Here is an 11,425-nt window from a genome sequence, read left to right on the forward strand (position 1 = left end):
CTTATCTCTGACCTGGATCGATCGTTTTATGCCCACATGTAATTTTGCTAGCTACATGTATTTCTAAATTCTAGGTATCTCCAAAACCGAGTGATAAGTTGTGAGTATACCTATCGAACATGCATGTATCAAGGCCCTTACATGTTCTGTAATAGGCACAGGCATTTGTTGAAAACCAATTAAATGATCAATATATCTACTCCATGAGACTATCGCCTGCCTCAAATTATAGTGAATTAGGTCACTCTGACCGATGAGGTTCCGGAGGTCATTGTACCGACAGGTTCAGGTGGGGACGTTGGCTTTTTCCCTTTGTTCGAAGTCCTTTGGCGAAGATGACTACATGTATGGCTGTAGTCAGTACTGTATACCTGAAAGAGTAAAAGTTGTGTTTCTTGGCTACTCCGTCTTCTATGAGAGATCATTCATTACTACATAGGCTTCTCACTGCGTTGTAGAGCGCGGGAAACATCCCAATGGCGCAAATATTTAAGTCACAAGACTAGTAATTACATATATACAGCATATTTACCTTCCCGGAAACAAAATTAAAGACATAACTTTTGATACCCACTCACTTGGCACCTGGTTGCAAAAATCTTGACAATGCTGGCCCAAGCTCTTCTGCCTTCGACGTCGAAGGCAATCCTTGTTGCCTCTTCTCACGCTCTTTTCTCATCTCTTCGAATTTCAATCTCTTTTCATCGATTATGTTCTTCTCTCCCTTCTTGCGGAGATACCGGCGAAGAGCAGAGTTCTTGCCACGTTGTTTTCGTTTCCCTTCTACCCCCATCTTTTTATCTGCCTATATTGATGAATGACTCATTAGCAACCGCCATATATCGACCTATTATCATAGAATGCGACTTACAGCACTACCCCCCTTCACGTTCTCCTCGTGTTCTTTCTTTCTGACATCGTGACTCGCATTGTCAATCCTTCCTATAAAGTCCGGATCAAGCGAGATCATCTCTGGCTTCAATTTATTCAATAAGGCCTTGATTTCTCCCTCTTGTCTTTGTTTCTTCGTCTCGTAAGGATTAATTTCCAAAGAATCGAAATTAGGTTCGCCAGATCCAGGTACAATGAGCGACGAGAATCCGTCTGCGTGACCAACACCCAGTACATCGTCGAAAGGACAGAAACGAACCCGGTTGATCGCAGAACCTTCTTGAAGATGCGTAAGGTATGGGCTGTTTTGTTTAATTTTGAGAGCATCTTTCCATACAGTTACATGGGGGCCCCAGCCTACGCCGAGCAGTCCAGTCTCGGAGATGTGCAGCGAAGACGCAGGGGTGGGTGTAAAGTAGGAATGTACCTCTTTATACGTTCGGATATCGAAGATATTCATTCGGGCATCAGCACCAGCAGTGACCATGTAGTGGCCACCCCTGTCTATCGCAAGAGCACGGACTGGGCCTCGGTTTGTGAGCATCTTGACCAGCGGGGTGTTCATATTAGGTGACCAAAGAGTAACGGATCCATTTGCGTGACCAATATTAATGATGGCGTTTCGTTGATTCATGGCCATACTGGAGGGTGCTCCAAGTCTAGTCCTGAATTCCGCGATGAGGGCACCCGTTGTGGTGTCTTGATATTTCAACCACCCACTCATACCGACCGTTGCTAGGATAAAATGATACGGAAGGAACTCCATGTTCGTGACTTCAACATGGGATTTGAGGCAATGTATTTCAACACCAGCATGATCATAGATGTAGGTATATTTCTTTTGAGCGACGGCAAAGAATTGTTCGTTGTGGAGCCATTTGACGTCCCGCACTGTCTCCTTAAGCTGTAGCTCTGTGCCTATCTTGCCCTCTCGCCAGTCAAAGGCGGCGACATGTCCCTTCAGCCCTCCAAGAAGCAAATACCGCCCGTTTCGAGTGTAATCCATGGCGTATGGTCCGAATAGCGGGAGTTTCAAATCAAAGCCCTATTGGTCGGAGCTCATTAATACAAAACTCCCTCAGAGTAAAGTACTTAGAAGACGGCCATACCTTTTGAGCAGTAGATACATCTACTGCCTGTACCAAATCTTTCTGAGAAAACTTGTAGGTCCTCTCCATTCCCTCGGCCTCTACATATCCCTGCTGCTCCTCCATCAACATCTCCGCATCTTTGGCATTTGTTGCAGCGGCCTTGTATCGATATTCAAGTTTTTTCAAATTTCCCCGGAGTTTCTTATCCTTAATGTTTTTGACGGCAATTTGGTCGCCGCGACCATATTCCGCGAGCGCCGCCTGGAGTTCCTCTGGTGTGCGGCCGTTGTCATTTTTAGAGTTTGATCGTTTCGATTTTGAGGTAGGCGCGGCCAAAGCCTTATTTGTCTGTGCAGGCGCACTGGTCTCTGCAAGTTGTTGAGTCGACATAATTGCTGTATAGTCTCCAGTACTTCTTGCGCAAACAAAAGCTTCAATCCTACCTGCAAAAAAAGTTCAAGGCGCCAAGATATACAAGTAGAGCCGGGTAATGATTATCTGATTGGATTGAATCTTATCGGCTGCCGACGTCGCCGCAAGTCTAATTGAGAGTGAGTCTCCTTAGAGAGATATAGGTGCATTTTGGACCCCGCCATCCTACCCCACGATTTGCATCCCAGTTATCGCCCACCATGGTTCTAGCAGATTTAGGAAAACGTATCACCAGTGCTGTGTCTGAATTGGCACACTCGAACGTTGTCGATGAGAAGGTACAGCTCGCGCGTTTTAGGCATACAGTTACAAGGGCTGCTTTGTAGGGTCTCAGTGCTGATTCAATTATAGGTTTTCGATGGAATGCTCAAAGAGATTTGCTCTGCGCTGATTGAAGCTGATGTAGGCTACCACCCCCCCGAATTAGTCCCATCTTCTTAAATAACTAACGACAGCACACAGGTTAACGTCAAGCTTGTCAGCGGTCTCCGAAAATCCATAAAACACGCCGTAAACTTCAAAGAGCTACCCCCAGCTGCGAACAAGAAAAGACTTATTCAAAAAGCCGTTTTCGACGAACTCGTTAAGCTTGTAGACCCTCACAATGAACCATTCAAGCCCAAAAAGGGCCGTTCAAATGTCATTATGTTCGTTGGTCTACAAGGTTCTGGAAAGACTACAACGTGTACGAAGCTAGCTCGACACTATCAAGCCCGAGGGTTCAAAGCCTGTTTGGTCTGCGCGGATACCTTCCGTGCCGGTGCTTTCGACCAGCTTAAACAGAACGCAACGAAGGCGAAAATCCCATACTTTGGTTCCTATACTGAAACGGATCCGGTAAAGGTAGCAAGGGAGGGTGTGGACAAATTCAAAAAGGAGAAATTCGATATTATCATTGTGGATACCTCTGGACGTCATCAACAAGAGAAGGAGCTATTTGCAGAAATGGTACAGATCCAGCAGGCGGTCAAGCCAGACCAGACGATTATGGTTCTTGATGCGTCTATCGGACAGGCTGCAGAGGCTCAAAGCAAAGCTTTCAAAGAGAGCGCAGATTTTGGTGCTATTATTATCACAAAGACCGACGGTCACGCCGCTGGTGGAGGAGCTATCTCTGCGGTTGCTGCAACACGAACACCAATTGTTTTCATCGGTACGGGTGAGCATATGCTAGATCTCGAACGATTTGCGCCTCAACCTTTCGTTTCAAAGCTTCTTGGTATGGGTGATATGCAAGGATTGGTTGAACATGTTCAGAGTCTCAAATTAGACCAAAAGGATACCATGAAGCACATACAGGAGGGTATCTTTACAGTTAGAGACCTGCGTGATCAGCTGGGAAATATCATGAAAATGGGCCCTCTCAGCAAAATGGCGGGTATGATTCCTGGTTTATCCCAAATGATGGGTGATGTTGGTGACGAAGAGGGCTCAATGAAATTAAAACGCATGATGTACTTCCTCTGCCCCCAACCGCTTCTCGCTCGATTTCTAACACAATATGATTTCTAACACAATATAGTTATATCATGGACTCAATGACCGAAAAAGAACTCGACTCAGATGGCAAATGTTTCACCGCCCAACCAACCCGTATGATTCGTATAGCCCATGGATCCGGTACCTCAGTCCGTGAAGTTGAGGACGTCCTCACTCAACATAGAATGATGGCAGGTATGGCAAAGAAAATGGGCAAGAACATGGCAAATATGCAGAAGGCTGGTGGTGGCATGTCCGGCCAAAATCAAAAGCAGCAAATGGCAGCCATGCAGCGACGAATGCAGAGCATGGGCGGTGCTGGTGGCGCTGGTGGAATGCCAAACATGGCGGATATGATGAAGATGCTTGGTGGTGCCGGAGGTGCAGGTGGGATGCCGGGGATGGGTGGTGCCGGGGGAGCAAATCCGTTTGCAGGCATGGACATGCAAGCTATGATGCAGCAATTCGGAGGGATGATGGGCGGTGGTGGATTAGGGAATTTGATGGGTGGAGGCGGTGGCAGAGGGAGAAGATAAGTTAAATACTTTGTTAACTAGCGCGATGGAAATCAAGACTCAATTATGGATATTGATTTTGGTAGTGACATACTAATCTTGTAAATATTGTCATTGGGAATTGGCTATAATGGATGAAATATATGGCGTTTTGGGGTTTCTGGAACGATGATTTTTTTCTCTTTTCCTTTTGATATCAAGTACTAGCGTTTCAATGTTGGACAATGGATGTAACTTGGACCAGCCATTTACAGTCAATTCTGTGGATTATGACATAAAACTACACCTCACGCCAACAAAGAAAATCACTGAACTTTTTGAAACCCATATCATTCCATTCCATTCCCACCCTGATGCATTGAAATTTCCTCTCTTATAGAAAATTAAGTTGGTACTGGACAGATGCTTTTTTATTTTATTTTGCTGGAGACGAAGAAAGGCGTGAAATTTACTCCTCCTCCTCCTCCTCCTCACCGTCACCCTTGGACTCGGCGGCCTTGGCCTTCTTTCTCCTGTTGCGTCCGTGGCGCCCGCCACCGAAGGGTGAAGAGAGAGCGAAGTCAATGTGCTTTTGGGAGTCGAGACGAACGATGAAGGAAGGAACGTTGACGATCTGCTTTCCAACACGGATGTGACGCTGGCGGATAAGGACACGGGCGTGGTGGATGGACTTGGCAAGTCCGAGCTTGTAAACTTGGGTCTATATGGGAAGGGCGAGGTTAGTAAACGGCAAGAGGCTTCCGGTAGAAAGTCGGTTCTGGGAATGTACCTGGAGACGACGTTCCAAGAAATCCTCGACACGGAGAGCCAAGACGTAATCGAGCTTCATACGGGAGTCGTCCAAGACACCAACACGGACCAGACGGCGAATCAAGGCGTTACCCTCGAAAAGACGCTTGGGGTCCTTCTCGTCAAGAGTCAAAAGCTGACGGGCAGCACGACTATTCGATATCCATCAGCGACCAAAATTCTCCAAACATATAACACCCCCCTGCCATAACCTAAGAAACCCAGAAAATCCGTACCGAATCTTGGAAAGGGTAAGCTGGACCCTCCAGACCTCTCTCTTATTGCGGAGACCATATTCACCGACGGTCTTCAACTCAGCATCGCTAATTGTGAAAAAATTGGTTAGTTCGGACTGTCGAAAAAATGCATATTTGAGACATGAGAATGAGCACGCTCAAATCTCAGTGGTACTCACAGACGCGCAGACTCGAAGGGACGACGCGGGACCTGTATAATTTCATGTTAGTTTTTATCAGCATTTCACTATTTAGTGGGGGCACTTATTGTAGGTCTTGGAGTAGGAACGAGGGGCCATTCTGTATCGTTAGGGTTGCTGAATTGGTACGAATAACTGTCGTTTGTTTGAGGGAAGTTACTATCCAGGACTTTAACTTCGAAATGTTCCTTGGTGGTGCGCCTGGATCAGTGTGTGACTGTTTTTCGCCAAAGGGCTTGAGACCCTGCAGGCGACAGGGTAACCAGCATATACAGGGTTAGGGTAGAGTATTAGCTGACTCCAACAGAATCCGTATCATCCTAGAGGCTAAAGCGTATTTAGATACAACAGTTGATCGAATATACCATTAAAATAAATATACATTCCTATGCTAAATTGTCAAGTTCAGGTTACAGGAACTTAAGTTGACCGTATTCTAGAAATGACATTTTCCACGACCTTGGAGCTCCCGGTCCATGATAATAAGGGGATGTACACCACCCCCATCAACTGTGGTGTCTTCGGAGTTAGATTCTATAGGAGCCTTTTTCGAATTGATTCGTTCTCGATCGTTAAAGACGGTTAGCTAATGCCAACAAGTGCTTAAGTGTTGAAGCAGGAAGCTTGGGTACTCTGGGACCGTACTGCAATGTTTTGAAAGATACCGTTGCTCAAAGACATTTCGAAAACACAAATGATAATTAGAAATTGTCTCGTAAGTTTTCATATAGCTACATGTATTTATCTTTGCACTACATGTCCGTTTACTCAATGCCAGAAGAAACCTGTTTTTCTATCATTACCTCCTAGCAGTAATTTTAACCCTTGCTAGTTCTAGACACTTACCCGGAGGAGTACCAAAAGCAGTCACACACGATCCAACCCACACAACGGAATATTTCCGAGCTGTAAGTTCAATATCATCAACAATTGAATCTGCCAAAAAAACCTACACGACAAACGCCCAACAATAAACCCCTCCAACAACGCCGATATAAGCAAAAATGTAGGTGTTTTGCTGCCCGATCAGATAATGTCGTAAAGCTACAGATTTTAATTTTGTTTTCGGCTTTAGGGGTCACTCTGGTGGTATTCGTTCCGGTACTAGATATGCCTTCTCTCGCGACTTCCGCAAGAAGGGTATGATCGCTTTGTCTACCTACCTCAAGGTTTACAGGTTCGTCGGAATTTTGCCGCGCTAGCGAGATAACCAATTCCTAATGAATATCATAGAGTCGGTGACATCGTCGACATTAAGGCCAACGGTGCCGTCCAGAAGGGGTCAGTTTAAACATTCCACGAACTGTAACGTTCGCAAAAACATCCGGAGATCTTGCGCTCAGGATGTTCATTCCCATCGAATGAACAGTACCGCTGACTTGATCTCCTCGACCATAGTATGCCCCACAAGGTCTACCACGGAAAGACTGGTGTCGTCTACAACGTCACCAAGTCCGCCCTCGGTGTCATCATCTACAAGAAGGTCGGCAACCGCTTTATCGAGAAGCGCGTGAACGTTCGCATCGAGCACGTCAACCACTCCAAGTGCAGAACCGAGTTCGTCAACCGTGTCAAGGCCAACGCTGAGAAGAAGCGCCAGGCCAGGGAACAGGGCACCCACATTCACTTGAAGAGGCAGCCCGTCCAGCCCCGTGAGGAGCGCACCGTCTGCGCCAAGGACAACCTTCCCGAGACCGTTACCCCCATCCCATACGAGACCACTATCTAAGCGCAACTTGGCTGGGGCTGTTGGAGGGAATTTTCTTTACTTCAAGTGTTAAATAAAATAAAAGTTAACTGGGTTTTGGGCCGTTTCTTTGGATTAGCAGGTGTTTACAGTGATCTTTTTCTGTTTAAATATACGGACTTCGAGGATCACTGTTACGGTATCCTTTTTTACCTCTGTCTACAGGGTTTAGTTTCCCAACAGTCTTGTGGATTTCTAGAGTCCTTTCCAAAATACAACAATAATATCCGTGGCTAGCAAAAAACCCTCACCAAATGTAGTTTCAACGCTCTTTTGGCAACTCGATATATATGATCGCTCGCTCCTGAAATCATTGTATTCGTCCGTCCACGGGTGGCCAGATGAAATAAGTCTATACGTAACTAACGGACATGTGAATGGTGTTATCATATTGTGATTTAATGCCAAAAACTCGATATTTGTATGAACTGTGTTCATAATATATATTCTTGCCTAGTTCCTTCGCCCTTGACCGTAAGAGCCCCCCAGGAAACCGTATTTACATCCCAAACTAGACTCCGAAAACTTCTACGTATTATCATCAAATTCTGACGGGCGTCGAGGTGTCTCTATTAGCATTTATCCAAACTTCCCCTCTTCGCCTTTATTGTGTGTCGAGTGTATTTCTTTGGGGGTGTACATACATATGGGGAGGAACCCATAACCATGAAGCTCCCTAACGATCGAGTGATATATCATGTCTCGAAGGTCAATGGTCAGGTCACTCTAGGGTTAGCTTAATTATACGAGAAAACGGAAATAGAGATTCTCTTTCTTAATAGTGAGTACACAGTATAAACCAAGCACAGTACTACTACCTATCCAGCCAAGCTACGTAACATTTATTCGGAAGTAGGCAGGAGTGAGCACTGGGAGATTGAGTTCTCTCACACTGTTCAGAAGGGGTAGGTACTAAAAAGCACGAGACCTAGTGACGCATAAGGTTACTCCGTAAACACCATGTCAGGAGGCATGACTATGTTTAAATCTCTTGCTTTTTTGTCTTCACAACTGTAAAATACATAGCGAAGATTCCTGGTATAGAAGCATTAAAGATATTGAACTAAACCAAATCAACACAACGTCAACTCCTTGAATTCTCAGTCCAACATCAATATTTCTCGAGAGAGAAAAAACCCAAAAGGAAATAATTGACTGGTATTAGTATCCCTATATACGATAGCTTGATGCCCAACTGATTGCTCAACCATGTGGGGAGCGCTGCTAACTTCTACCTAAACAATTTGCTAGGCAAATTACTAATTCCTCTGAAAAGAAAGGGCGCAAAGTAAGAAAGAACGCAGGATGAATTTGAACATGACTAGTGCCAATGTTAGATACGATCTTGTTTGGTTCAAGTCTTAAGCTCGAAAAACTGTAAACTCCCCTTCTATGTTTTAGGCAGAATAATCTAGCTCTAAATAAAGCTCCATGAATCAAATAGTTAAGTTCAGCCCCAGTTTGCAAAGAATCGGATAAATTGAACAAAGAAAAAAGAAATTTAAATAACTCCATCGAGTGATAGTCTATGACTGAGATACGACATTCAACTACTTTTATGTCATCATGGATACATAAGTGGATCCGGTGCGCTCAATTGGTAGAGCTTAAGTACTGGTGGTAGTCTTATTATAAAGATTGCACCGGATAAAGTACTATATTGGCCAAAGAGTTTTGATTCAGCGTAGGCTTGAGTATTATATTATGCTATTCTGGCGCGCATGTTCATAACTCAGAGTCCGATAATAAGGGTTGATATCTCGGTCCAAATAGAAAATCAAATATTTTATTTCGGAAGGCAGCACTGATCTCAACGATATTGAAGATGACTCTTATGATGGCAACGATCGTAGATGGTTTATGGTTACCGATCGAATCCATCCTTTCATAGTAGATAAAGTCAGTTCTAGTATCCATAAATTTCAAGTGCCTCGACGTGTTTCGAGATAGTCCGAGTTATAACCCTCACGAGACCGAAGCACCTGGATACATTGATGGTGACGGTGACTACAGTCCGCTCGCCTCGAGGCTTTTCAAGTAACCAGGCCACACGGCACACAAAATTTAGATATTCTCTTTTGGATCTTTAGTTAATTACACTTCAAGGTTCTGGCTATGTAGGTAGGGCTGGGTCGCATAGGATTTCGAGTGATACCGTATGATTGAAACACATTTTTGGGCTCTCATTCTGCACTGAAATCTGAGGATATATATGAGCTAAACGAAGCTGTGTCGTATCAATACGGTTATTATGGTCTGTAACACCGTATACAAGGGCATCAGCTCTTAACCTTCTTAGGGCTTTAGTGTACATGTAGGTACAATTATGTGGTTGCGCGCTTCCGACTAGTTATTAGAATACTATTGTCGCCATAAAACAGCATGATATTTTAATCCCTGGTATCTAACAAACTCCTGAAGATATCTGACTGTATTGAAACATGAACTAATTGGATTAATATTTGAATTGCCAAGCCCCCGGTGTAGTTGAAACAACCTACAATGCAGGAGTTGCTGATGCTACCTGAGTGCATTTTCGAGACGCTATGAATAAGACTGAGAGAGGAGGAGGTGTGTTAGATCTAGAGGCTGGCGCCTTGTGTTTAATTTGTGCGTGCAATAGTTGCGCTGTTTAGTGTTTTGTTCGCGTGAATTCAAACACTTTATAGAAGTCAAGTAGAGATAAGAGCTACTTCTCATCGAATTATTCGAATATCATCTGATTTATCGTCTCGTGGGTGACAAGGAGGCGCAAGTTATAACCTGTCTTGATTAATTGATGAGCCCTGACCTTTCAATGCTATGGGCCCGATATCCCCCGCTGAGCTGACCAGTGACAACTTAGCACTATAGTTTGAAGTACCAGATAAATATAATCCTATTATGCCATGCTATTAATTGGTATCAGAACTATCCTCTAACTTGCCCTCTGTCAAAAACCTCTACTGCTCCATCTCCAACATAATACAGCACTTCCTTTTCTTCTGCGCTGGTATCTCCCACCCCTCGAGTGACCCGGATGACACCACTAACATCCTTCGCGATTCCCGTGTCTAGTAATCGCAATCCTACTGTCCACGCTGCACTATGTGATAGATTAATCACAAATGCTGTATGGTCAATTTCCAGCCTTGTTCTTGGCTCTTGAAGGAATGCGGAATCAGCGTTAACCATTATTATCACTCCGTATGATATCTGTAAATGTTAGTGATCACCACTCCACTAATATTAGTATTGCCGTCTTGAAATATAAGTAAGTTCTGAGGAGTGTTCTACTGATAGCCCCTGCTGTGGATTTAGAGTGATAATTTCTTCGCTGAGTTAAGTCAAGATTCCAGGGAAATAAACCCTAGCCCAAATAGGCTGTTCTGTCCGTCGAAGCATTTCTCCCCAGAACTCACAAATACTTCTAGAACAACAGCATTATCAAGTAGATTACGAACCTCCCGTAATTCCATGACCATATCTCCCATCTCGACTACACCCACACTCTCCAGCGCAGCCGATAAAAATTCCGGGTTCTCCAGTATCAGCAACGGCTTCCCGCTTCCTGCCGTAAGACGCCTAACCGCCTGCGTGATGCCATTCATAATCCCCTTTATCCCGCCTGTAGCGGATAAAGCTCCGGCAGCAGCGCTACTAGGGCCAGGTGTAGAGGGTGAAAATAACTTGGAGAGCCCATCGACGAATGTGAACCGGCCTTTTGCGCCATATGCAGTGAGGTCAATCCCCTGCGCCATCATTGTAAGCACACCACTAGAGAGAGAGACATAGAGGAACCACGCACTAGTTTCCTGAGACATTCACTATGGAATCCCAGGTCTCTTGTAAAGCTCACGAATACAACAGCTCTTTCACCCGCAGTAAGAGCTTCTTTCAGAAATGCATGTGCAAGCCAGCTAGCACTAGCACCGAGCACGGATGTAACGAGAACCAGTTCATCTTCGCCAGGTAGTGAGGCGTAATGAGGTTTATCTGATGTTCGTGTCATTGCACAATATGTATTTTGGCGTAAATTCGTAAATGGGCGAGGTTATGCACGGGA

The 11,425-nt window shown here is 44.8% G+C and overlaps 5 protein-coding genes across 5 annotated transcripts; 2 read left to right on the forward strand and 3 right to left on the reverse strand.

The window, feature by feature from the left end:
• Positions 1 to 574: 574 nt before the first annotated feature.
• LAJ45_06736 (uncharacterized protein) lies at positions 575 to 2,372 on the reverse strand (the record flags this gene model as incomplete). The annotated part of the gene is made up of 3 exons (XM_046116298.1): positions 575 to 805; positions 872 to 1,936; positions 2,001 to 2,372. 3 exons carry the CDS (start codon positions 2,370 to 2,372, stop codon positions 575 to 577), a joined length of 1,668 nt encoding a protein of 555 aa, XP_045970501.1.
• A 242-nt stretch (positions 2,373 to 2,614) lies between these two features.
• On the forward strand, positions 2,615 to 4,429 carry LAJ45_06737 (uncharacterized protein; the record flags this gene model as incomplete). The annotated part of the gene is made up of 4 exons (XM_046116299.1): positions 2,615 to 2,692; positions 2,766 to 2,816; positions 2,877 to 3,868; positions 3,937 to 4,429. 4 exons carry the CDS (start codon positions 2,615 to 2,617, stop codon positions 4,427 to 4,429), a joined length of 1,614 nt encoding a protein of 537 aa, XP_045970502.1.
• A 427-nt stretch (positions 4,430 to 4,856) lies between these two features.
• LAJ45_06738 (uncharacterized protein) lies at positions 4,857 to 6,001 on the reverse strand (the record flags this gene model as incomplete). Its single annotated transcript, XM_046116300.1, has 5 exons — positions 4,857 to 5,108; positions 5,178 to 5,349; positions 5,434 to 5,520; positions 5,613 to 5,644; positions 5,999 to 6,001. The coding sequence occupies 5 exons, from the start codon at positions 5,999 to 6,001 to the stop codon at positions 4,857 to 4,859; spliced, it is 546 nt and encodes a 181-aa protein (XP_045970503.1).
• Positions 6,002 to 6,075: 74 nt separating this feature from the next.
• On the forward strand, positions 6,076 to 7,362 carry LAJ45_06739 (uncharacterized protein; the record flags this gene model as incomplete). Its single annotated transcript, XM_046116301.1, has 5 exons — positions 6,076 to 6,214; positions 6,633 to 6,639; positions 6,709 to 6,810; positions 6,867 to 6,914; positions 7,032 to 7,362. The coding sequence occupies 5 exons, from the start codon at positions 6,076 to 6,078 to the stop codon at positions 7,360 to 7,362; spliced, it is 627 nt and encodes a 208-aa protein (XP_045970504.1).
• Positions 7,363 to 10,290: 2,928 nt separating this feature from the next.
• LAJ45_06740 (uncharacterized protein) lies at positions 10,291 to 11,371 on the reverse strand (the record flags this gene model as incomplete). The annotated part of the gene is made up of 3 exons (XM_046116302.1): positions 10,291 to 10,575; positions 10,824 to 11,111; positions 11,168 to 11,371. The coding sequence occupies 3 exons, from the start codon at positions 11,369 to 11,371 to the stop codon at positions 10,291 to 10,293; spliced, it is 777 nt and encodes a 258-aa protein (XP_045970505.1).
• Between the last annotated feature and the right edge of the window lie 54 nt (positions 11,372 to 11,425).

The sequence above is a fragment of the Morchella importuna genome (assembly GCF_003444635.1).
Source record: "Morchella importuna strain M04M26 chromosome Unknown Morimp01GS020, whole genome shotgun sequence".
NCBI classification, from domain to species: domain Eukaryota; kingdom Fungi; phylum Ascomycota; class Pezizomycetes; order Pezizales; family Morchellaceae; genus Morchella; species Morchella importuna.